The following is a 27331-nucleotide window of genomic DNA, read 5'->3' on the forward strand; positions in this document are numbered from 1 at the left end:
GGTGGGGGGATGAAATAGGAGATGGAGACTAAGGAGGGCACTTATGATGAGCACGGGGTGATGTATGGAAGTGTTGAATCACTATTATACACCTGAAACTAAGATTACACTGTATGTTAAATAACTGGAATTTAAATTAAAAACTTAAAAAAAATTCTACTCCCACATATTTAAATATCATAACTTGTTCTATACTGAGGCAAAATTAAGGAAGCCGATTTTTTCTTTGTTTTCAAATTTCAGATAACATTCTTTTCCATTTTTTTCTTTTTTCTTAAACCATTTCCCCTTTTTTTTTTTCTTTTTAAAAGATTTTTATTTATTTATTTATTTGACAGAGAGGGAGGGAACACAAGCAGGGGGAGTGGGAGAGGGAGAAGCAGGCTTCCCGCTGAGCAGGGAGCCCGATCCCAGGACCCTGGGATCATGACCTGAGCTGAAGAGAGACACTTAACGACTGAGCCACCCAGGTGTCCCTCCATCTCTCTTTCTTGTTTGCCTGTTGGGTCATCTTCTATATAGCATTTTTAGAACATCAATCTATTTGCTTTGAAGGGAGCAGTTTTATACCTACGTATTTCTAGACAAAAGGATAAAACGTCTATTAAACCCAGAAAATCAATTAGGATACTTTTTAAAACGTCAGAAGTCTGCAACATATTATTTTATACAGTGTTACTGATGAGAGTTCAGTGAGGAAGGTAGTAAGTAAGAATTACTCCATCAATGTTTGTCTTTCATATTCACATAAAATTTTAAGTTCCTTGTAGGCAAGAATTCTTTTTTGAATCCCCAAATATCAAACAGTGTAAAGACAGTCTGTTCAATATATTTATTACTGATATGTACCATAATGCTAAACTCCACCAAAACATTCCTTCTAAGTATCTCTAAACAGGTAGCAAAGATCTATGAACGCGCCTTAAATATGTAATCTTTAAAAAATTAAGTCTCATTAATTTATGCATCTACTTGTCAATTTAAAAATACTTATTTAGTATCCTTGATATACCCCTAGAATTTTTCAAATGTTAGACACACTTGAATACAGAGATACATACACTAAAATTTTCTTTTTTTTTAAAGATTTCATTTATTTATTCGACAGAGAGAGTGAGAGAGTACAACAAGGGGGAGCAGTAGAGGGAGAGGATCCCAGGACCCTGAAATCATGACCTGAGCAGCTGAGCCCCCAGTGCCCCAAAATTTTCTATCACTGATAAAAACCCTAGTTTTCTAAATCTATATTCTCCAGAAACTTCTTTACATAAATGAATTTAATTTTATCAAATCAAGGAAGTACCAGGAGATGGAGTAACAGAGTATTCTGAATATAAATATCACAATAACAATTAGAACAATCCCAAAGTTATGAATTACCTGATAATTCTGATAAATCATCTTACCTTTGTTTTATACTTGATAAATTATAAACCATTCCCCAATAAAACAGCACTATAGGTTGTGGCAATCTATGTATTTTAGTTATAAAATATTAATGTTTAAATTATGCTATTATATTATATATTATTTATTATATAATTAGGGTTATATGTGTTCCTAAAATTCAAAGAAAAAAATAAAATATAAATTTTTGTAAAAAGCAATACTGTTTGCTTCCATGTGGCATCATCTATCCTTTATTTCTGAACTGAATTACATATATGTTATGAAAAGCAGATGTTAATAGAAGAGAAACATGATATAAGGGTAAGATAAACCAATTTAATATCTCTTCAGGTAATACTTTACCTAACTGAAATAAAATCATTTTGATAACATTATAAAAAAGTATTTAATCTATACAATGTTGAGTAATACATGTCCCAGCAATACTCACCATTCATTAGATTGTAGTGTAGGGGATTCATTTTGGGCTATGTGATATAAGGCACTCATTGCATTCATATTAAATAAAGGAGGCTTCCTTTCCGCTGTAAAAGAAAGAAACTTTCCTGTTAAAATATGTGCCTGTTATATAAGGGCATGCAAACACTGTTTAAAAAATTTGGTAGGGGGGCCGACCTGGATGGCTCAGTCAGTTAAGCGCCCAACTCTTGATTTCAGCTCAGGTCATGATCTCAGGGTTGGGAGACTGAGCCCCAGCCAGGCTCTGCGCTTGGTGTGGAGCCTGGTAAAGAGGTAAAGTGTGTCCCTCCCCTCCCTCTCTCTCTCACAAAAATTAAATTTAGAAAAATTTTAATAATGTTTTTTCTTTTTGGAAAGTCTCATCTCAAACTCAGCAAAAAAAAATTGCATACAGAACTTTTTCAAGTGAGTCAATTTACACTAAGTTGCTGGCCTAATGCCCTACCATGCCTAAATACTTCAGTGTTTATTTCCCATAAATAAGAACCTTCCACTAAAGAACCACAATTAAATCAGTCCATTAATACTGATACATGAGTTATCATCTAATCCTCAACCCTATTCAAATTTCAATCAAATGTTCCAATGTGTCCTTTGTAGCAACAGCAAGCCTTGGTCATTTGCATCAAGGAAAGTGCGCACCTTATCGAAGTTACTAAATTAACATAAAATTGTTCATAATATTTCCCTATAATCCTTTTAATACCTGTAAAATGTGTAGTGATGTCACTTCCCATTCCTGATATTGGTCATTTGTGTCTTGTTTTTTTCCTGATCAATGTGGCTAGAAGTTTATCAATTTTATTAATTTTCTCAGAGAACTAGTTATTTTGTTTTGTTTTCTAAGATTTATTTTAGTGAGAGAGGGAAAGAGAGGGCATTCTTGAGCATGGGGGAACAGGAGGGGCAAAGGGGCTGGGAGAGAGAGAGAATCTCAATCAGACTACCCACAGAGCACTGAGCCAGCGCTGGGCTTGACCTCAGGACTTCTGAGATCATAACCTGAGCGGGAATCAAAAGTCCCAAGCTTAACCAAGCTTGGGTGGTCCCAAGCCACCCAAGCGCATCTCAGAAAACTAGTTTTTTGTTTCATTGGTTTTCTCTATTGTTCTTGTTTTTTATTTAATTGATTCCTGCTTTGATTTTTTAAAGTTTTTATTTACTTATTTATTTGAGAGAGAGGGAGACAGCACGAGTAGGGGGAGGAGCAGAGGGAGAAGCAGGCTTTCCACTGAGCAGGGAGTTAAACACAGGGCTTAATCCCAGGACTCTGGGATCATGACTCGAGTGGAAGGCAGATGCTTAACCAACTGAGCCACCCAGGCGCCCCACCTGCTTTGATTTTTTTAAATTCTCGTTGTTCTAATATTTTGGGTTGAATTTTTTTTTTTTTTAAGTATACTCCATGCCTGATGTGGGGCTTGAGCCAATCATAACCCCAAGATCTAAAGTCATATGCCCTACTGAGTCAGCCAACTGCCCTTTGCTCCTCTTTTTCTAGTCTCTTAAGGTAACTGCTGAAGTCATTTTGAAGTATAGAAGACTCTTGAATGTCCCTCAATTTGGGTTTGTCCTATGATTACATTTGGGTTATACATCTTTGGCAGGAGCATCACGGAAGTGTTGTATTTTTCTCACTTTATTCTAGGAGATGATGCATGATTTTGAATGCTTCCATTACTGATGGTGTTCACATTGTACCAATTAAAGCTGTGTCTGTCAGACTTCTTCATGGTAAGTTTGTTTCCTTTGTAATTAATAAGTATTTTTTGAGAAGGTACTTTGAATCTATACATCCTGTTTTTTCATAAAACTTTAATTTTCCTATTTATTTATTGTATGAACTTGTAGATTTCTATTTTATTTTATAATCTGCTACTATCCTTTATTTTATTTTGATGTTCAAAATGTCTCATGTTTGAGCAGTGAGAACCATTTTACTGGCTTCTTTTTGACAGGGTCCTATCATTTCTTAATCACTTCTTTGCTTTCTGGCACACTAAAATTTTCCAGGCTCATCTTGTACTTTCCACACTCCAGACTAAGGTTTCCACCATTTCTCCAAGGACCTGTGGCAACAGGTGTGCTCACTGCTACTGAGGTATCACTGTTCTTTCAGTGGACAGAACTAGGAAACACTAATATACACAATATATTTATATACATACATGCACATTAAACATATTTGTTTACGAAAACAATGGAATTCTAGCTTTATCTCTTTCCATTATTTGTCACACCCTTCTGACAATGAGGAACCTTGCTCTTATTATCCTTAATTAATATTTTATTTGATAAATTCTCCCTATATGTAAACAGTCTCCCATCTTTGCTACCACATTCTTTTTGGTGTTTTGTTTTGTTTTTAACTACCACATTCTCTCTTGAGCAGATGCCCCCTTTTCTTGCTCAAGTTTGTTATTGCTGTTTTTCCTTGCTCAAGTTTTGAAACCCCATTCCCAGTTACTCTAAGTGTGAACATTTTTTTATCCACTCAGTTTCTAAAACCCAACCTAACCTGGGTCACTTCTCTGCAGCGTGGCCCTCATCAGTCTTTATGAGGAAAGCTCTCTTCCTTTTGATCAGGGATAAACACTGTATCAGGCCACCCCCAAATATAGATGTCCTCCTTAGACTCTGACCCTATATGATAGGAAGTTTCTCCTATTGTCACCTCTTTACCCTACTTGGGCTCTGACATCCTATGCTGAGCCACCTCCATGGCTCATGAGGGGGTCATTGCCCCTAACCCCCACGTTGTTCAAGGGTCAGTCGACTGTATTGTTGAATTTGGTTTGCTAATACTCTGTTGTGGGTTTTCTGGATCGATGTTGATCAAGGATATTGGCCTGTAATTTTCTTTTTAGTATCCTTTTCTTTTTCAAAAATGACCTTTTGGTATCAGGGTAATGCTGGCCTCATAAAATGAGTGTGGAAGCGTTCCCACCTCTTCTACCTTTTTGGAAGAGTTTGACAAGGATTGGTATTAATTCTTCTTTATATGTTAGAATTCACCAGTGAAATGACCTGGTCCTGAACTTCTGTTTGTTGGAATGTTTTTGATTATTAATTTGATCTTCTTACTAGTAATCAGTCTGTTCAGATTTTCTATTTCTTTATGATCCAGTCTTGGTAGGTTGTATGTTTCTAGGAATTTATCCATTTCTTCTAGGGCTGTCCAATTTGTTGGCATCTAATTGTTCATAGTAGTCTCTTGTGATAATTTGTATTTCTGTGGTATCAGTTGTAACATCTCTTCTTTCATTTCTGAATTCATGAGTTCTCTTCTTTTCATGGTAAATCTAGACAAAGGTCTGTCTGTTTTATTTATCTTTTCAAAAAACCAGCTCTTAGTTTCATTGATCTTTTCTATTGGCTTTTTAGTCTCTCATTTATTTCTGCTCTGATCTTTGTTATTTCCTTCCTTTTATTAACTTTAGGCTTAGTCTGTTCTTTTTCTAGTTCCTTGAAGTACAAAGTTAGGTTATTTAAGATCTTTCTTGTTTCTCAATGTAAGCATTTATCCCTATGAACTGCCCTCTTAGAACCACTTTTGCTGCCTCCTATACATTTTAGTATGTTGTATTTCCACTTTCATTTATCTCAGGTATCTTTATTTCTCTTTTGATTTCTTCTTTGACCCACTGGTTGTTACAGTGGCATGTTGTTTAATCCTCATATGTTTGTGCATTTTCTGGTTTTATTCTTATAATTGGTTTTAAGTTTCATACCATTCTGTTGGAAAAGATGCTTAAATGATTCCAATGTTCTTAAATTTATTAAGACTTACTTTGTGGTCTAACATATGATCTATCTTGGAGAATGCTCCATGTATACTTGAGAAAAATATCATTGTGTTGCTTTTGGATGAAATGTTCTGTATAGACATGTCTGTTAAGTCTGTCTGTTTCAACGTGTTAAGGCCAATGTTTCCATATTGATTTTTTGTCTGGATGCTCTATCAATTGATAAAAGTGGGGTATTATAATCCTCTACTATTATTGTATTGCTATTATTCCATTTAGGTGTATCAAAGTGCTTTACATATTTAGGTGCTCCTGTGTTGGGTGCATAAATATTTACAAAAGTTATATCTTGTTGCTGGATTGACCTCTACACCATTATGTAATACCCTTCTTTGTCTCTTACCACAGTTGTCATTTTAACTTTTTTAAAAAAAGATTTATTTATATATTTGAGAGAGAGTGTACATAAGCACAGGGTGGGGAGAGGAGGGGAGCAGAGGGAGAGAGAGAGAGAAACTTAAGCAGACCCGGGTGAGCATGGAGCCCGATGTGGGGCTCGATCTCACGATCCTGAGAACATAACCTGAACTAAAAGAGTCAGAGGCTTAACCAACTGTGCCACTCAGGTGCTCCTTTACTTTTTTAATTTTTAGTAGGCTCCACACCCTACATGGGGCTTGAACTCATGACCCTGAGATTAAGAGTCACATGCTCTACCAACTGAGCCAGCCAGGCGTCCGTACAGTCTTTGTTTTAAAGTCTATTTTGTCTGATGTAAATATAGCTACTGCACCTTCTTTCTGTTTCCATTTACATGGAATATCTTTATCACCCACCTTCACTTTTAGTCTCTGTGTATCCTTAACATCTGAAATGAGTCTCTCGTAGGCATTACATAGATGGGTCCTGTTCAGCTACCCTATGATTGGAGAATTTAGTCCATTTATAATTAATTATTGATAGGTATGTACTTACTGCCATTCTGTTAATTGTTTTCTGATTGTTTGTAATTCCTTTGTTCCTTTCCTCTTCTTTTGTGATTTGATGATTTTTTGTATTAGTATGCTTAGATTCCTTTCTTTTGATCTTTTGTGTATCTACTATAGGTTTTTGCTTTGTAGTTATCATGAAGCTTACGTAAAACTTATATTTATAGTAGTCTACTTTAAGTTGGTAACAACTTAAGTATGAACATGTTCTAAAGTTCTACATTTTCACTCTCCAAACTCCATGTTTTATGTTTTTAATGCCACAACTGACATCTTTTTATCTTGCATATCCATTAACAAATTACTGTAGTTGTTATTTTGATTTATTTTCTTATTGCTATTTTTTTTGAAATTTGATGTCCTCGACATATACTTAATAACCAGAAAAAAAATGGTAAATTTTACTTTTATAGACACAATTGTACAATCAGGCACAAAGCCTGAAAAACAACAAACTAGGTAACTTTTTCATAAGATTAATTGTAAACAAGCATATGGAACTCACCTATGAAAAATCCTCTACTTTAAGATTTCTTGGTCATAAGACATAACCAAGTTACTTCAATTTTTATGATAACAAAGTATGAAAGTATTTATTAATAACTATATTTATCAAAACCAGGGTCAGTACAATTGACTTACATTTGTTCTCCCACCTGCACTATAAGAACATAGTTTCCTTTAACTCATTATCCTTAACTATTTATTTATTTTTAAAGATTTTATTTATCTTAACTATTTTAAAGTTCAAAAGCATAGAACAGATATATTTCTGAAGACTGCAAATCTAATTTGCATTGAAAATCATGCCTCTTGATCTGTACTGTCCAACAGGGTAGCCACTAGCCACATGTGACTATTTAAATGTAAATTTATTTAAATGGTGTAAAATTCAATATTCATTTACTCAATTGCAACAGCCACATTTCAAGTGCTCAAAAGCCATGCAGATACAGAACACTTCTATCACTGCAGAAAATTTTACTGGCCTGTGCTACTGTACACCTTTCCTCTGGAACCAGAAGCAGGCTTAAAATGTAGTTACTAACTTAGCACTTCATAATTCAAAACATCTGTAAGTAAAATTTTAAAAAGTGATTATGAAAGATTATAAAAGCTGAAGATGCCAAAAGTATGCCTAAAACTCTAAGAATTTCTTTAAACGTCTCACTCATTTAAAATTATCTAAAGGCAGTTTCATCTTCTGATATTGTTTTATTTTAAGTGTAAAGACTCTCATTGTGAAGGAATTCTATTTTCTTAGCTATAATAAAAAGAAGCTAGGGGGTGCCTGGGTGGTATAGTTGGTTAAGCCTCCGACTCTTGGTTTCGGCTCAGGTTGTGCTTTCAGGATCACGAAATCGATCCCAAGTCAGGCTCCATGCTCAGCCTCTCCCTCTGCCCCTCCCCTTGTGCTCTTTCTCTCTCTCTCTTAAATAAATAAATCCTAAAAAAAAAAATAAAAAAGAAGCTAGAAAGTCTGGAAAAATAAGCCACTTCACAAAAACTGGAGTTTAGACAGATTTCTTGCTGAGCACTACAACTGGTCAATGAATACTTTCTAATCAAATAAATATTAACATATATCAATAATATCTAACAGTACCATTAAGACAATTTCACTATCACCAAGAGGCACATGTATGTATCAACCAGCACAAGTATGTAAAAATACCTCATGGGCAGAGTATATTTAACCAGCTTCTCTACATTTATACCCAGGTTTCTTAAGAAACTAACTAGGATCTACCTGTAGGAAGAATTGAGGTTAAAACACTTTCAAATGGAAAAAACATTCTGCAAACCTCAAAGAGAGACCAAGAGATCAGAAGAGAATGACATGATGGTAATCTCCAAATCTCTGTTCACTGATGCTGTCATACTTTAAAGTAAAATAAATAAATAAGATAGAGCTTGAAGGGAATAGTTAATGTAGTAATTACAATAAAAGCAAAAATATCTAAAGATTATGGAATTTTGGAAAAATATTAGACTGTAAGAGAGAAAGCCTGGTTTATAATGGAAATTATGATTTTCATCTACTATATAAGGATAAGCCTTTGATTTTATTTTACCTCAATTTCCCTACTTATTTTACAAAACTGATTAACTCAACTTGAAAATCATTTAATCAAATTACACATGGATTTTACTTTTTCTTTAAGATTTTATTTATTTGAGAGAGAGAGTGTGTATGCCTGCGCAAGCAGGAGGAGGAGCAGAGGGAGAAGGACAAATAGACTCTGCACTGAGTTGGAGCCCGAGGCAGGGCTAGATCCCACAGCCTCGAGATCATGACCTGAGCGGAAATCAAGAGTTGGGCACTCAACCAACTGAGCCACCCAGGCGCCCTCACATGGATTCTATTTTTAATGTGTTATTTTCAATCTCTGGTTACTCCTAGAATGGTTCGATTAAATATTCCTAATATTTCCCACTTTTAAATAAAGTTTAATGGAATATTCTTTTTTTTTTTTTAAGATTTTATTTGTAAGTAATCTCTACACCCATCGTGGGGCTCAAACTTAAAGAGTTGCATGCTCTGTTGACTGAGCCAGCCAGGCACCCCTGGAATACTTTTATAAGAAGAAAAAAAAGGAAAGGATATAGGACTGGAAGGGGTAAGCTTGGAGAATCAAGAGACGAAGATGGACCTCATCTTTAATTATAGTGACAATTCAATTATCTACCTGGCTCACTTAAACTGGGAATGTTAGTAAAGTCATGATGGGCCACTGACTTAAGCATAGTTCCCTTTATGGGCAACAGAATAAAATGTGTGCATAAAATCAAATTGTTACAGTATGGCAGGCAGCCTGACGTCTAATTCTCATACCTAATTCAAAGTAATAAGTATCCTAGGTAGAGGTAAATAGTTCATCAGTGCTGTAGAGACTTTCTACAGATGGTAAATCTAGTAATCATAGACATATTTTAGATGTTTAACAAATAGCCATTAAATATTAGACATAAATACCTCAAACTTAATACCACAGTGGAAAATTATTCTAGACCTAATTTAACACAGCAAATATCATATGCCTCACCAAATATATATATATATAAAAAGTACCAGATAACCAAAGTGAAAACTTTAATAGATTTATTGTTCACTTTAGTAACTGACATAAAAGATAAAAAGCTATGATTTGGTACAGAAAATGAGGTAAAACACTGATCACAACTTACTATATAGTAATAAAGAACAATGCTTACCTAGTTCAATACATGTTATTCCAAGAGACCATACATCTACTTTGCCATCATACTGTCCTTCATCCATGGCTAAAATTACTTCTGGGGCCATCCTAAAACATAAAATGTCATTTAGAGTAAAAAAAAAAAAAAAAAAAAAAAAAGGTATACTACTCTTTAAAAATGTTATGACCATCTACATAGAGAAAACCTGTGTGAATTCTAGAAGAATTTTTATAATGAGAAATAAATGCACTACAGGTCATCAGGTAAATATTTACCATTGCATATATACTGTGAGACTCATTCTCACCATCTGTCATGATCATATAACAGCACCCTAAAGAAAGGATGCCCCAGAGCGGGATTGCATATTCTAATACTGTATAACCCTTAGGCGAGTGATTTTTTTTTTTTAAACTCAGTGGGGTTTTTCTTGTTATTTTTTTATAGTTTTTTGTTTGTTATTTTTTTTAAGAGAGAGAGAGAGTAGGGAAAGGGCAGAGGGGGAGAGAGAGAGAATCCTAAGCAGGCGCCAGGCCCAGTGTGGAGCCCAACTTGGTGCCTGATCTCAGGACCCTGAGATCATGACCTGAACCGAAATCAAAAGTCGGACACTTAACCAACTGAAGCACCCAGGCACTCCCCCTTAGGCTAGTGATTCTTAAATATTTTGGTCTAAGGATCCTACTATGAAGGCCTGAATTATGCTTCAAAGATGGAATCGTTATCATTAGCACTGAATACTGTCAATTGTTTTCCTTGAAGTGACAAGCTCACTCCATTTATTTGAGAAAATATCTGCCACAATAACCAACACTGAATAACCATAGTTTGTCACTCTTCCTTTTAAATAGTAACAGTGTTCCATGATAAAAGTGGCTAGGGCAGCTCACAACAAAGACAGTTACACAATTATCAACCTTACAGGTGTCTTGGTTATAAAATGGAACATTAATTCATGTTTTCAATTAGAGTCTAACATTTTTGATGGTACTTTAATTTATACTTCACTTGTATTTGTTGTTAAGCATAGACACTTAGAACAGTTGTTGATGCTTAGGTAGGACTGTCACCATATTCCCCAGTGTGTATGAGTGTGTGTGTCTAAGCCTAAGTGTAAAGACATCTAGCTCCTACGTTCCAAATACACCATATATAAATTAGTGAATATGTAAATAAAGTAAATTTTCAGTTGTCAATACCAGAGTGTTTCCAAGATTTTTTTTTTCTAATAGAGGGAGGGGCAGAGGGAGAAGGAGAGAAAGAATCTTAAGCAGGTGCTATGCTAGGCATGGAGCCTGATGTGGGACTCAATCCCATGACCCTAAGACCATGACCTGAGCCAAAATAAAAAAAAGTTGGATGCTTAACCAACGAAGTGACCCAGATGCCCCCCAAGGTTCTTTAAGATGTTGAAGTAAGTTTGGGAAATTACTAATTTAGGCAAAATTAAACAAGTAATTTTGTTTTTTATTGCAGAACTTTTCAGGACCTTTTAAATATCTAATATTCATCATTAATTTATAAATAGGAGAAACATTAAGAAATATTTGCTCACAGAATCCTTTTAATAGAAGGGAAAGGGAGTCTACCTAAAGTAGGGTTCTACATAAGAAATTTTTGGTCATCTAGAGCAGTGGAGGAGTAGAAATTCTTCAAGTTTTTAAATTCGTTTGCCTCTAGTGAATTTATGAGAATTATTTATCCCCTTGTACATTTTTGAGTTATCTAAATTTTATAAACTTAATAGCTATAAAGGATATAATGCACAGCATATCTATCCATCTATCTATATATATATATACACTTTATACCGTATATGTGATTTAAAGATATTTAAAACACAGAGCTGCAGAGTTAGCTCATTTGATTTATTAAAAAACAACAACACACTGCTGTCTAACTCAATTAGCAATGCCAGTCTTCATTGTCGTATCAATCAGGCAAATATGAATCACTTTCTGTCAAAAAAGTCTGACTTCATTTTCAATGCAAATAACATGTTAATGTGTCCCCATGACAACCATCTCAGTTATGAATTTTACTGGGGGAAAGATAACTGAGGAGAGAGAAAAAGCAAGGAGTAAAAGGAAGGGAAGGAAGATGACTGAAAAGGCACAAGGCCTTGCCAAGAGTTTGTGCCTTGACTCTTCAATATTTCTGATAGTTATTATATATTCTCAAATTGTTCTTCTGGTATTGCTTTGAGGTTTTTACAACCAAGATCAATGCTCATCACTGTAATATTCAGGATGTAAGGAGTCCTCTTTTTTATAAAGCAGGAGAGGGAGATTTGAAAGGTAGGTGGGAAAGAAGATGTAGTGGAACTAAGACACCACTCTCATATGGAAGTTGAAGAGCTGGACAATTATTTCCTTCAAACTTGCAGACATTAATACTGAATTATTTATGGATAAAACAGAGGATGCCTAGAACTTGCTTCACAATAATGGCAGGGTCGGGGAGGAGAGAAAAATGAGTACATAGAGCAGGAGTGGCCATGGGATATTGTTTTTGGGCTGGGTGACCAGTATGTGAGGCTTCATTATACTTTTGTCTACTTTTATGTATATCTGAAATCTCCATAATAAAAAATAAAACCAAAAAACTCCAAATCAGCTATTAGTCTTCAGGTATTCTTAGTCTGAAGATACTGATATATGATAAACATAAATCTAAAGAAAACACACAAATTTCCACTTAACATTTCTATCTTCTCCTCCACTTGGATTTTCACTGAATATTTTTACTCCCACACCCAAAATATGACGCAGGTTATAATACAGAAGAAAATGTCGAGGGGACAAATGAAAAAATAGGAGATGTAAAGGCAGCACTCCAAATCTATATTTGAAACTAACTATGCTTAAAGTTAAAATGTCCAAAATAGCATTATATTACCAGGCAAAAGATAAGGCATCTGAAAAAGTATAATCACACATTTCCTATTTCAATCATGAGTATCAATAGCAAATAGGATTATTCTTACCAATATGGCGTTCCCACAAAAGAATTGGCAGGAGATGCCATGGAAGCTGATCCAAAGTCAGCAAGTTTCACCTGGCCTGGTTCTGTCAGAAGGATATTTCCTGCTTTGATATCTCTGGGTTCAAGGAACACAGAAAATTATTTCTCTTTTCTTCATTAGATTGTGTTGAAAATAATAAAAATCAAATAAAAAATTTTAAAATAGGGAAGGAGAAATCAAAATAATTAAGTCCTAGGGTAATTTCTAAATTAGGATAATGAGAATTAAGTTCCAAAAGTAAAAACTACAGAAGTGATATAAATATACAGTGATAATTTTCTTCTCTAAAAGAGAAGACAAAATAGCAGTAAAGACAAAAGACAGAAAATCAAGTAATTCGAGTACAGTCTATACTTGAGTTCCTGTTTATTGATACAAATAATAAAAATAGAATTTAATTAGCTGACTGACCATTCCTTCATAATTTTAAGATTTCTGAGTATACCACTTAAAGTTAAAAAAAAAGATCTCATAGCCCAAATTTGTTTTTTTGAAAGTTATTCTTATCATTTCAAAACATTAGCATAGTTCTCCTAATTAAACATGAAATGAAAACTGAAACACATGGATAATGTAGTATCTAATAATCCAAATTTACTTTCAAGCTTACTTTTTTAAAATCAGCAAACATATTATCCATGCAAAATAGGAATATTATAGACATTTATATAATAGGATTGTATGTCCAACTGGCACCATAACATACATTTAACCTTTCCAAAAAAACCCCAAAAAACCAACCAACCAAACAAAAAAAAAACCCAACCAAATTTCCAAGCACTTGTCAATTCTAACTAGAGTATTGTAATGGATATAATATTAAATAAATCTTTTCCATTTCCTTTTTAAATGAGGAGAGGTACTTTGAGGTTGATAAGACCTTAGGTTCTAATTCCAACTCTTCCATTCACTTATTTGTTAGCATGTAGATTTCTCTTGGACCTTACTATCATCTTAAAAAAAAAAAAAGGGTAAGCCATTTAGCTCACAATGACTCTACTATATAGTTGAATATCAATTGCCTGGTCCACTGCTATTTCCTTTTAAAATAGTCAAAACATATATCAATGCTAAAAATGCATTATAAAATAGTTTAATCTTAATGTTACTATCCATTATTAAGGATCATCAAGGATTAATACTCAAAAGCATAGAGTGTTAAGTCCATGTCATGGGATCAATGGAACAAAACTGGCATTATCAGTTCCCAGAAAGACAAAAGACCTAAGCTTAGTTCCAGTCTAGTCTGGCTTTGTAAACTTCAGAAAAATTAGTCATAAACTAGGGCATCGCTTTATCTGTAAAATGAAAAAGGTTAAGACTACATAATCCCTAATGTCTTTTCCATCTTACAAATTAAATGATTCTACAATTATATTCCTACCACACATCTATAAAGTGCACAAACGTCAGACAACCCAGCAGCACGTGTAGATAAAGATAAAACTGATCCTAAAAGAAAATTTAATTTTGAATTAAATTAAACCTTTTATCATTATGGAAGAAAAAAACCTGATCCTAAAAGGAGATGAAATGTACTGGCATGTTTGTAGGACAACCTAAAAATTGAGTTTATAAGATTCTGAAATACTTTTATATGGCTATAACCAACAAAACTTTCAGGGTTAGTAAGTTCCACGGTTGATAAATCCAATAAGCCACTTGCTGTTAATACATGATAACTGTCAAAGTGCTTACCTATGGATCATGGTATGAGAATGTAAGTAGGCTAATCCCTGGAGAGCACCATGTGTAATTGCTGCTATTTCCACTTCTTGTAATGGCTTTTTGTGAACTTAAAATAAGAATTTATTGGAAGATAATTACTATACAGAATATTTTTGTTTAAAAAAATAAACATCTAATATTTGAGGCAATTTTAAAAAATAAACATTTAGTGAGAAGACTTGCTCCCCAAAACAAAACAAAGCTACTGAACTTTAGAACTGGAATTACAGTTGTGCCTAGCTGTTAAAGTATATAGCTCACAGCCAATTTTTCTCTAAGCTAACAAAATTCAACAATTAGTTAATAATAAAAACAAAAGTGACAAAAGAGAGGTTCTCCCTTTATTCTCACACATCTTCATTCTGAACAGAAGGAATAGGTTAAGCTAAATGACAAAGAATAAAGAAAAATGCTTGGTAAGTCATAATATAAAAAAAATTCACCTATTTTATGCTACTACAGGACAGTACATCCCATGAAGAGAATCTTTTAGAAAAGGCGAAGGTTTTTACTCTATCTGTAAAGTTTTTACATTATTTAAGAAAATCATACAGAATTCTCATTATATTTTTGCTAATACTTTTTTTCCTGAATAATTAAAGGAAACCTACCTTCCAGTAAATCTGAAGCAGATCCTAAACAATATTCCATTACCAGCTACATGGGAAGAAAAATTATAAAGGCATTAAATTAGCAAAAAGATTCTATTTGAGATAAAATAAGTTCACCAAGGAGATCAAGAAGATAGTTTGAAGTAAATAACTCTAGTCATCATTTACCTTAAAAAATATTTATGTATTTAGCAATTTCTTAAATGATAAAGTTAAGCCAATGATACATTAATCTTTTATGCTGACATGTAATCACTTGTACAGGATGTGTATTTCATCTATAATTACTAACTAAAACTATAAAGGAATATAGTTACATTGTTATAACTTATCAAATGGAAAACTGTACTCTGGATCTATATGTACAAAGGTTAGGTTACAGTTTAAATGCTTCCTTAAAGCAAACACAGAGCATCTCCTGTGTGCCAGATATTTTATATATATTAACTAATTTAATCCTTATAACCACCTTCTAAGGTAGGCCCTATTTATTACCCTTGGGGATCATTTCTGTTAAAAGAAAATTTACTCTTTTTTTTTTTAAGATTTTATTTATTTATTTGAGAGAGAGAGAGAGAGAGACACAGAGTGACCAGAGAGAGAGCACAAGTGGGAAGGAGAGGGAGAAGCAGGTTCCACACTGAGCAGGGAGTCAGATGCGGGGCACGATCCTAGGACCCTGGAATCATGACCTGAGGGGAAGGCAGACGCTTAACTGCTGAGCCATCCAGGCACCCAGAAAATTTACTCTTTAAAGATACATTTATTATGCCTAGACCACTGATGGAATACTACCTTGTCACCTCCATGGTAAGAAGAAAAATTTAATCTCCACTTCTTGTAATAATGTGTCTCAATTCTCTACCATTAGTATTATTCGGCCAAGGAATTACAATCAGTTCATATTTCACCAAAATTCACCAAGACTTTACCAAAATCTTTGTAGATTACAATATATTTATGTCAAAAAGATATGCTAATTTTTATCCTCAAATAATAGGATTATTGTACAATGCTTGATAAACCATTTTAAAATGGTGATACTAAAAAATGTCAGAGAACATTTTACCACGCACATAAAGGTCAGCCAAATCTCTGCAGTAAACTTGCAAAAGTTTTATCTCTTATTGCCAAGGAGTTCTAAGAAAAGCTGCTCTTCCTCTCTCAGTATGAACTAACATTTCAAGGTGTTTTTGCATGGCTTTCCACAACCACCTTGAGACATTCTTGAATTAATTCTAAACCAATACCAACTAAATTATAGCAAGGAGAGGGCAAACACCTACCCATGCTGTGTGCTCACGTAAATAGCAGCCTTTGTATTCTATACTGTTGGGATGTTTTATTCTTTGTAGAAACTTGACTTCCTTAATAATATCCTGCCATTTCTGTGGGGAAAAAAAGGAATAAAGGAAAGAATTATGAAGTTGCTTTTCCTTAGAAAGTTATATAAGAAAAAAGTAATTACTAGCTTAAGCAGGATTAATGAGAACATACAACTTTGCTTTATTCATAATATTTAAATAGCAAACTAATGAATTTGAATGAAATGACATTTGTATAGGTTAAACTCAATTCATAAGGCAGAAAAATTTTAGTTTGATAAAATTTATCATCAATGAATCTCATTAAATTTTACAATCACACACCAAGCATGTTGATGAAAACTATATACTATATTTTGTGATTTTTCTTCATCAGTTCAACTTCCCCTTTCTTTTTTTTGTTTTAGATTTTACTTACTTATTTGAGAGGAAGACAGAGCGAGAGAGAGATACAGCAAGAGCAGGGGGAAGGAGAAGCAAACTCCTCACTGAGCAGGGAACCTGACACGGGGCTCAATCCCAGGATGCTGGGATCACGACCTGAGCCAAAGGCAGATGGTTAACTGACTGAGCCACCCAAGCACCCTTTTTTTTTTTTTTAAAGATTTTACTCAAAATGGATGAAAGACCTAAACATGAGACAAGAATCCATCAAAATCCTAGAAGAAAACACAGGTAGCAACCTCTTTGACCTTGGCCGCAGCAACTTCTTGCTAGACATGTCTCCAAAATCATGGGGAAACAAAGGCAAAAATGAACTATTGGGACTTCATCAAGATAAAAAGCTTTTGCACAGCAATGGAAACGGTCAACAAAACGAAAAGACAACCTACAGAATAGGAGAAGATATTTGCAAATGACATATCAGATTAAGGGCTAGTATCCAAAATCTATAAAGAACTTAGCAAACTCAACACCCAAAGAACAAATAATCCAATCAAGAAATGGGCAGAAGACATGAACAAATATTTCTCCAAAGAAGACATCCAAATGGCCAAGAGACACATGAAAAAGTACTCAACATCACTCGGCATCAGGGAAATACAAATCAAAACCTCAATGTGATACTACTTCATACCAGTCAGAATTGCTAAAATTAACAAATCAGGAAATGACAGATGTTGGCGGGGATGCAGAGAAAGGAGAACCCTCCTACACTGTTGGTAGGAATGCAAGCTGGTGCAGCCACTCTGGAAAACAGTATGGAAGTTCCTCAAAAAGTTGAAAATAGAGCTACCCTACGACCCAGCAAATGCCACTACTGGGTATTTACCCCAAAGATACAAATGTAGTGATCCAAAGGGGCGCCTGCACCCCAATGTTTATAGCAGCAATGTCCACAATAGCCAAACTATGGAAAGAGTCCAAATGTCCATCGAGGGATGAATGGTTAAAGATGTGGTATGTATGTACACACACACACACACACACACACACACACACACACACACACACACAGAGGAATATTACACAGCCATCAAAAAAATGAAATCTTGCTATTCGCAATGACATGGATGGAACTAGAGGGTACTATGTTAAGTGAAATAAGTCAATCAGAAAAAGACAATTACCATATGATCTCATTGATATGTGGAATTTATAAAACAAAACAGAGAATCACAGGGGAAGGGAGGAAAAAATAAAATAAGATGAAACCAGAGGGGGAGACAAACCATAAGAGACTCTTAATCACAGGAAACAAACTGAATTTTGCTGGAGGGGATGGGGGTGGAAGGATGGGGTAACTGGGTGACGGACATTACGGAGGGCATGTGATGTAATGAGCACTGGGTATTATATAAGACTAATGAATCACAGGCCTGTACCTCTGAAACCAATAGTACATTGTATGTATGTAAATTTATATAATTGAATTTAAATAAAAGAATGTTTAAAAAAATAAAGACTTTACTTATTTATCTGAGATAGAGACGGGGGAGATGTATGAGTGGGGGAAGGGGGGAGGGAGAGGGAGAAGCAGGCTCCCCGCTGAGCAGTAAGCCCAACTCTAGGCTCAACCCCAGGACCCCGAGATCATGAGCTGAGATGAAGACAGACACTTAACCTTAACCGACTGAGCCACCCAGGCGCCCCATCAACTTTCCTGTTATTTGCAGCTTTATTAACATGTAATTTACAGGGGCGCCTGGGTGGCTCAGTTGTTAAGCATCTGCCTTTGGCTCAGGTTATGATCCCAGGGTCTGGGATTGAGCCCCACATCGGGCTCCCTGCTCCGCGGGAAGTCTGCTTCTCCCTCTCCCACTCCCCCTGCTTGTGTTCCCTCTCTCGCTGTCTCTCTCTGTCAAATAAATAAATAAAATCTTTAAAAACAAACAAAAACAAAAAACAAAAAAATCCCACGTAATTTACATGACATATAGGTCACCTATTTTGTTTTTGGCTTATATGTTCTACCAAATACTAAGGTTATGTTTGTTTTTTATACTCAAATGATTACTTTGAGATTTAAATGCCTAAATGCATACTTTCTAAATGCTAGTAAATAACTGTTATTATATAGGAAAGGTCATAGAAAAAAACAGGCAGTATGAAAATATTTTCTTACACATTTTACTAAGAGCCTTCTTCATTGACAGCTTTGAAGAAATACAGATAAATCTTTGGCCTTAAGTTACTCCATGACAGCTTTACTTATGTCATATCCATAGTTACTCTTAAGCAACCAGCGAGGGGAGCCTGGGTGGCTCAGTAGGTTAACTGTCCTGGATCAAGCCCCACATCGGGCTCCCTGCTTAGCAGGGAACTCTGCCTCTCCCTGTCCCCCTGCTAATGCTTGCTCTCTCTCTTTCAAATAAATAAAATCTTTAAAAAAGAAAGCATCCAGGGAACTCTAAAAATACAGATCCTTTGGTCCATACTCAAAGATTCTAGAGGCTCGGTAGATGTGGGATGGAAATTAGGAATCTGCTTTTTGTTCTTGTTTGAGTTTTTTCATTCAAAGTTTTCTACTAACTTGGGCCATATTTCTAAAGGCAGGGAAACTACTAGCGTAACGGAAAACTTTGAGAAATGTTTTGTACTAAAATTTAAGATCATATATCTCCTATTTTATTTCACAAGTCCTCAACAAAATACAGCAAAATATGTTTACAGTATTGTTTTTTTTAAGATTTTATTTATTTATTTGAGAGAGAATGAGAGATAGAGAGCACAAGAGGAAAGAGGGTCAGAGGGAGAAGCAGACTCCCTGCAGAGCAGGGAGCCCGATGCGGGACTTGATCCCAGGACTCAGGATCATGACCTGAGCCGAAGGCAGTAGCTTAACCAACTGAGCCACCCAGGCGCCCCCTACAGTGTTTTTATATAAAATGTGTACAATGTAAGATGCTACATTCTGAAAACATTTCATGGGCTTTAAATTTCAAATTTGAATGCTCTGGGACGCAACTCAGAACAAAGCAAAAGCCTGTATTCTTCAAGGTAAAAAAGACTTTCATGAAGGACACTAATAATTGGACGTGAAAAGATGATACACTAAATGAAATTTTATTTTAGATGTAACTAACCAAACAGACTCCAACACAGTACCAGTCGGCCTGTGAAAGCTAGTTCTACAGTTGTGCTATAGAATGGTAAATAAAATCAGAGTTAACTTGTAAGAAATGGAGTTTTTTAGGAGTTTTAGGAATTTTTAGAAAAATTTTTAGGTATCAAAATGATGGAAGAGGATATAATCATAATAGTGTTACCATACCCAAAAGATGATCTTCACAAAAGTAAGATTTACCATAAAACAGAAACTCCAAAAAAGTAGAAAACCAGAATCTTTAAAAAGTAAAGACTAACCAGCAATTCCACCCCTAGCCATATACCTGAAATTATTGAAAGCAGAGATTCAAAGAAATATTTACATAGCCAGTTCACAGCAGCACAATAACCGAGTGGTGGAAGCAACGTTAGTGTCCACTAACAAATGGATGGATAAACAAAATGTGGTGGTTTGCACACATACGCACACACACTCTCTCTCTCTCTATTTAACCTTAAAAAGGAAGGAAACTCTGACACATACCATAACATGGATGAACTTTGAGGATATTATGCTAAGTGAAATAAGCCAGTCATAAAAGGTCAAATACTGCATGATTTCACTTACATGAGACACCTAAAGTAGTCAAATTCATAGAGAAAGAAATGAGAATGGTGATTTCCAGGGGTGGAGGATGGAGAGAATGGAGAATTATTGTTTAATGGGTATAGAATTTCAGTTCTGCAAGATGAAAAGAGTTCTGGAGAAGAATGGTGGTGATGACTGCATGACAAAGTGAATGTCTTCAATGCCACTGAACTGTACATTTAAAAATAGTTAAGATAGTAAATTTTGTTGTGTGTACTTTACCACAATTAAAATAATTAATTTTAAAATTAAAGCCTAAAGATCCTAGATTTAGAAAGTAGAATACATTATAAAATAAATGTATACGATTAAATAGAGTAACTATCTGAAAAGAACTAACCAGAATATTAGCAAACTAAAGTAGTATCAATGTAGTATCAATAATTTTTTTTGTTTTTCAAGTTATTACACACTGCTTACTTTTCAGACTAGATATATAACTGCGTGTTGATTATTAAAGTTTGTTTAAAACAAGCCTTAAGCAATTGCTAAACCATTAAGAAACTATACACAATATAATTTAATGTCAAATATATCTTATTCTTGTTTACTTTTTTAAAAACTGGTGATTCCTCTATGATACAGATAAAGTAATATATTAAACCACAGTTTTAAAAAGCTCACTTCAGCAGCACATATACTAAAAAATTAAAAGCAAGGGGCACAAGTTGGGAGGCCATTAATGTTGTTTATGGCTTTAGGTACAACTTTAATGGGTATATTTAGTTTCTGAAAAAAAATTCACTGAGATATACCCTTAATATTTGTATACTTTTATGTATGTATACTTTTTGAAAGAATTCCCATCTACCCCCATTAAAAACAGCATGTCTTTCTTTCATATGCCAATAAGAATGTATACATTTCACCTACCTCAGTAGACTGCTTTCCACTGTAAGACATTTTCTTGATAGCCACCACTTCATTGGTGCGTACATCTCGTGCCTAAAAAAACAAAGCAAGGACCATTGTAAAAATGAACAGATTACATCTGTGCAATTATTTTTCTGAGAATTAAAGCATTTATAAGCTATCATATCAAAAAGGACATCAAAAGTGCTATTAAAGCACATTTAAAAATAGTAATAAATATATAATGAAACATCAAAATATCCAGGAGCTCATACACTGGAGAGAAAAATAAAGGTTTATCTTTCAGTGATTTAGTTGAGAGAAAAAATACAGAAATCTTAATAGTACTATAAACAGAGACAAAACAAGACTAGTATATATAAATAAGTCTATGCTAATAAATTTTGAAATCTCAATGACATGGACAATTTTCTGGTTAAAATTACTAAAACTGATCTAAAGAAAAAATGTGAGGAAAACACCAGTGGCATATTGCAAAGAATACCAATTAATTATCTTTAAAATAGTCTTAAGTGGAAAATAGTTTTACCAGAACTTTCCAGGATATAAGTGGTAACAAAAAGTTACCCCATTAATTTTACGAAGGCAGTATAACCCAGAAACTAAAACCTCACAAACAGTACAAAACAGACAGTACCAATTTCATTTGAAAATACAGACAAAAGAATTCTAAATACAATTTAAAAACCAAGTATTACACAGGGCATTAAAATAAATATTCATTTGGATAAAATACATATCACAGAAATGCAAAAGATTTAGATACTAGGAACACATGTACCACATTTTAAAAAATATTTGAGAGAGGGAGAGAGAGAGAGAGAGAGAGAAAGCTCACATGCTGAGCAGGGGGAGGGGCAGAGGGAGAGGGAGAAGCAGATTCCCTGGTGAGCAGGAAGCCCAACAGGGCTGGACCCCAGGACCACGATGCTTGATAGACTGAGCCACCCAGGTGCCCCTCATTTACCATGTTTTTATTAAAAGTCAAATGGGAAAAAAGTATATATATCAATGCTCAATAAATGCTGAAAATGCAGGAAGGGCCCAATGCTAAATGTACTCAATTGCAGGGAACGTTAAACTCCCAGAAAACCTAAATTAGAAAGGTAATTTCTCAACGTGACAAATCATGTCTACTGTAAACAACTGCTAATCAGAATTAATACTGTACAAGGATACCATAATTATTTACCACTCTTGTGGAAATTCTGAAAACAAAGTGATAAAAACATAGCAGAAATACGATCATTAACTCTTTGGAAGGGGCACCTGGGTGGCACAGCTGGCTGAGCATCCCACTCTTGGTTTTGGGTCAGGTCATAATCTCAGACTCCGCATTCAGCAGGGAGTCTTCTTGGGATTCTCTCTCTCCCTCTCCCCACTGCTCTCTCTCTCTCTGTGTCTCTAAAATAAGTAAATAAATCTTAAAAAAAAAAAAAACCCAAAGAACTCTTTGGAAAAGAAGAGTCAAACTCTTACTATACCCACACACATGCACGCACCCACACACGCACACGAGAATAGCTGTAAATACTTAAAATGAGTTACTCTTGATTTTGGCTCAGGTCACAATCTCAGGGCGATGAGATCAAGCCAAACTGTGCTGGGTTCCATGCCGGGCAGGAAGCCTCCTTGGGATTTTCTCTCTCCCTCTCCCTCTGCCCCTCCATGCCACCTCCCCCAAAGCTCACTCTCTCAAAACAAAACTTTTTTTAAAAAAGACACCATTTCTGGAAACAACTGACATTTCAATTTCAATTAATAGTAGACTGGTTAATGGAAACTTGCACCACTTGTTATAATGGGTAAAGTGGACCTAGGCACTTAAGTTCTGCCTATTTTCAATGAATTTATTTTTCCAAAATGTTCTCTACTTATCTCTGAGCCCCTTGATTTTAATCAACAGGTGTTAACAGCAATATTCTTTTCTTTTATAAGAGCTTTAATGAGATAATATACAGTCCATTCAATTCACATTTGAATGTGTACAAATGCTTTTAGTACAAAGATATATGCAACCATCACTATAATTTTAGAACTTCCATCACCTCAAAAAGAAAACTCCAAATTGTTCATTTAAAAAATGGTTAAAATGATAAATTTTATGTGTATTTTTTTTTAAAGATTTTATTTATTTATTCATGAGAGACAGAGAGAGAGAGAGGCAGAGGGAGAAGCAGGCTCCCAAGGAGCAGGGAGCCCGATGTGGGACTCGATCCCAGGACCCTGGGATCATGACCTGAGCCGAAGGCAGACGCTTAACCATCTGAGCCACCCAGGCATCCAATTTTATGTGTTTTTTACACTAAAATCTTTTCTCTATTAAAAAAGAAAATAAACCCCATACCTTTTAGCAATTGCTCTCTTAATCCTTTTCCCCACCACTCCAGCCCTAAGCAACAACTTATCTCTCTGTCCCTCTAAGATTTGCCCATTCTGGACACTTCATATAAATGGAACCATATAACATGTTGTCTTTTGTGTTTGCTTCTTTCATTTAGCATAATGTTTTTAAGATTCATGACTCATGATGTTAAGCATCTTTTCTCGTGCTTCCTGGCCATTTGTACATCTTCTTTGGAGAAATGTCAATTCAGATCCTTTGCCCATTTTTAAATTGTTTTTCCATTATTGAGTTGTAAGAGTTCTTTATTCTAGACAAATCCACTATCAGATATGTGATTTAAAAATATTTTCTCCTATAGGTTTTCTTACAATGTTTTGAAACAGTTTTTTATTTTGATGAAGTCCAATTTATCTATTTTTTCTTTTGTTGTTCGTGTTTTTGGTGTTATATCTAAGAATCCTTTGCCAAAACCAAGGTTATGTAGATTTATCCCTAGTTTTCTTCTAAAAGTTTTATAGATTTAACAGTTACATTTAGATCTTTGATACATTTTGAATTTTTATATATGGTACCAGGTAAGGATCCAATTTTGTTTTGCATTAAACAGATGCACTTTTTAAAAAAAGACTTTTTATTTGAGAGAGAGAGCATGCAAGCATGGCGTGGGGGAGAGCAGAGGAACAAAGGGAGAGGGAGAGAGAATCCCAAGCAGACTCCCTGCTGAGCACAGAGCCCCATGAGGGGCTCGACTTCACAACCCTGAGATGATGACCTGAGCCCAAATAGTCAGGCACTTAACCAACAGAGCCACCCAGGAGCCCCCAGATGTAGTTCTTTTGTTTTTAATGGTGATTTTCTTTGTCTTTCTTTCTCTTTCTTTCTTTCTCTCTCTCCCTTTCTTTCTATTTTGAGAGAGAGAGAGCGTGAGCGGAGGGGAGGGGGAGCGGAGGAAGAGAAGAGAATCCCAAGGAGACTCCCTGCTAAGGGTGAAGCCCCACACGGAGCTGAATCCCACAACCCCAAGATCACGACCTGAGCTGAAACCAAGAGTCGGCCGCCTAACCAACTGAGCCACCCAGGTGCACCACCAGATGAACTTTTAATTAGCCTAAGACAAAGCCTGATTTAAAAGTGGGTATATTGGAGGTGCCTAGTATAGGCCCTCGGATTCCCCCCACCTTTATTTCTCTCTCTAAAAATAAACAGATAGATAGATAAATAAATAAATAAATAATAAAATAATGCTAAATGCAATGCAATTTTCTGGATTAGATTCTAGAACAGAAAAGAGACAGTGGAAAAACTGGAAAAATCTGAGTAGAGTATATAAGTTTAGAGTATCATTTGATCAATGCTGATTTCTTACTTTTGATAAATGTAATGTTGATAAATATAAAGTTGACAAAACCATGTTACAAACATAACATGTTAAAATTAGGGGAACCAGGTGAAAATTAAGAGAGGAAAACTCTTTACTATTATTATAAAATCTCCTGTAATGTTATTTTTTAAAAAAGATTTTATTTAATTATTTGACAAAGAGAAAGAGAGAGCACAAGCAGGGGGAACCCGATGTGGGGCTTGATTCCAGGACCCTGGGATCATAACCTGAGCCAAAGGCAGACGCTTAATCGATTGAGCCATCCAGGTGCCCCTAGCTTACTATTTTAAAATAACATTACTGCTCAGCGGGAAACCTGCTTCTCTCTCTCCCTCTGCCTGTCACTCCCCCTGCTTGTGCTCTCTCTTTCTTTCCCTCTGTCAAATAATAAAATCTTAAAAAAAAATAGTAAATTAGAAAATTATAATTTATTAAAATCCAAACTTATTAGTAATGTTACATTAAAATTAAATGAGATACCTCTGCGGATTATGTCTAAAAAGAATAAATAAAAATATATAATGCCTACATACATGTTTTTCCCTCCCTTCAGGATCACATGTTGTACTTCGTTATCATGTCTTATTAGTCTCCTCTAATCTAGAACAATTCCTTAACCTTTGTCTTTCATGACACTGGCATTTTTGAAGAATATACAGTGGTATCTTATAGAATGTTACTAAATTTGTGCTTGTCTGGCATTTCTTCATGATTAGATTCTGGTTATACATCCTTGGCCAAAATACTACAAGAGTGATATTGTCCTTTTCAGGGTACCATATCTGTAGGTATACAATGTCCTCCTTGATATTACTAATTTTCATCACCTACTCAAGGCATTGCCTGTTCTTTCCCAATGTATATAGTTATACTTACTATTTCCTACCTTATATCTAACAAGTAATCTGTGAAGAGATACTTTTAAACCATGGAAACATCCTGCTCATCAAACTTTCCCTCTAGATTTAGCAACCACTGAAATGTTCTAGGCCCAATCTTCACTATGATGATTCAAAAGGCTGGGTTTTTTTTCAACTCTACCATTCCCTTCCCATTTAACAGTTAGCATTCTTTTTTTTTTTTTTTTTAAGATTTTATTTATTTGACAGAGAGAGAACACAAGCAGGGGGAGCAGCAGGCCGGCAGAGGGAGAGGGAGAAGCAGGCTCTCCGCTGAGCAGGGAGCCTGATGCGGGGCTCGATCCCAGAATCCCGGGATCATGACCTGAGCCAAAGGCAGCTGCTTAACCGAATGAGCCACCCAGGCGCCCCATAACAGTCAGCATTCTATTATGAGGAAAAGCCCTCCCTTTTTATCCATCCATTCATCCATCATCTGTCATGGAAATAATGGATTCCTATTTTACTCAAAAGGCTAATACAATCCATTACCATTTTTATACTGACGCTTATATTACAGGATTTGGCCAGTGGGAGCCCCCTCAATCTGGCTCTAGTGTCCTTTCGACAGGCCCCAACTTTTTTTTTTTTTTCTTTTTTCTCTAAAGCACTTTTTAACTTTCTGGCACAAGATGTTCTAAGGCTTATCTTTTAATGTTCCCTGCCCCTGAAATAGAATGAGCCATTACTCCAAGGAGCTCTTGTTCCCTTTAGTGAGGAATTCAAAATCTGTGTGCTCACTGATACTGAGGTGTCATTACAATGACAATCTTGTGGCAGACAGAGATAGGAGATATATGGGGGGGGGAGATATAACCTATCAAATCCCACAGGGTTCTTTCTTACTTTCCCTGAATCCATATTTCTCTTCTTTCATAGTCAGGATCCTAACTCTGAATAACATCAATATCATTCATTGCTTAATCCTTTAACACATAGTTTCAGAACTGTCACACCCATACCAATATGAAACAAATGTATTAACAGTTGAAGACTTGTCTGCAGTTTCCTTCTCCCAGACTGAAGGTATATAGTTAAAATATTATGTATAAAAGTTACTTGTATTAGATCTATTCTTTCCCCCAATGTGGTTATATCTGAAATACAGCTGGAGTCATTCTTCCTGTTTGCCTTTGATATGCACCCCATATATACTGATTAAATTTTAATTTTTAAATATATAAAATATTAATTCAAGG

The 27331-nt window shown here is 35.1% G+C and overlaps 1 protein-coding gene across 3 annotated transcripts in view; it reads right to left on the minus strand.

Moving 5' to 3' along the window:
- Window positions 1-27331, minus strand: part of TAOK1 (TAO kinase 1) — a 156793-nt gene that overhangs the window by 48545 nt on the left and 80917 nt on the right. The window contains exons 3-9 of one of the 3 annotated variants that reach the window (XM_025851456.2): window positions 21506-21577; window positions 16456-16557; window positions 15170-15215; window positions 14529-14625; window positions 12792-12905; window positions 9821-9912; window positions 1841-1934 (exon numbers count right to left, since the gene is read on the minus strand). In XM_025851456.2, coding sequence (XP_025707241.1) covers window positions 1841-1934; window positions 9821-9912; window positions 12792-12905; window positions 14529-14625; window positions 15170-15215; window positions 16456-16557; window positions 21506-21577 — 617 coding nt within the window. Of the gene's footprint in view, window positions 1-1840; window positions 1935-9820; window positions 9913-12791; window positions 12906-14528; window positions 14626-15169; window positions 15216-16455; window positions 16558-21505; window positions 21578-27331 lie in introns of those variants that run through there. The other 2 variants (XM_073879347.1, XM_073879348.1) reach the window with 2 other exon arrangements.

Source organism: Callorhinus ursinus, unplaced genomic scaffold (genome assembly GCF_003265705.2).
Source record: "Callorhinus ursinus isolate GAN/ISIS: 27379988/994484 unplaced genomic scaffold, GSC_fseal_2.0 scaffold34, whole genome shotgun sequence".
Taxonomy (NCBI): domain Eukaryota; kingdom Metazoa; phylum Chordata; class Mammalia; order Carnivora; family Otariidae; genus Callorhinus; species Callorhinus ursinus.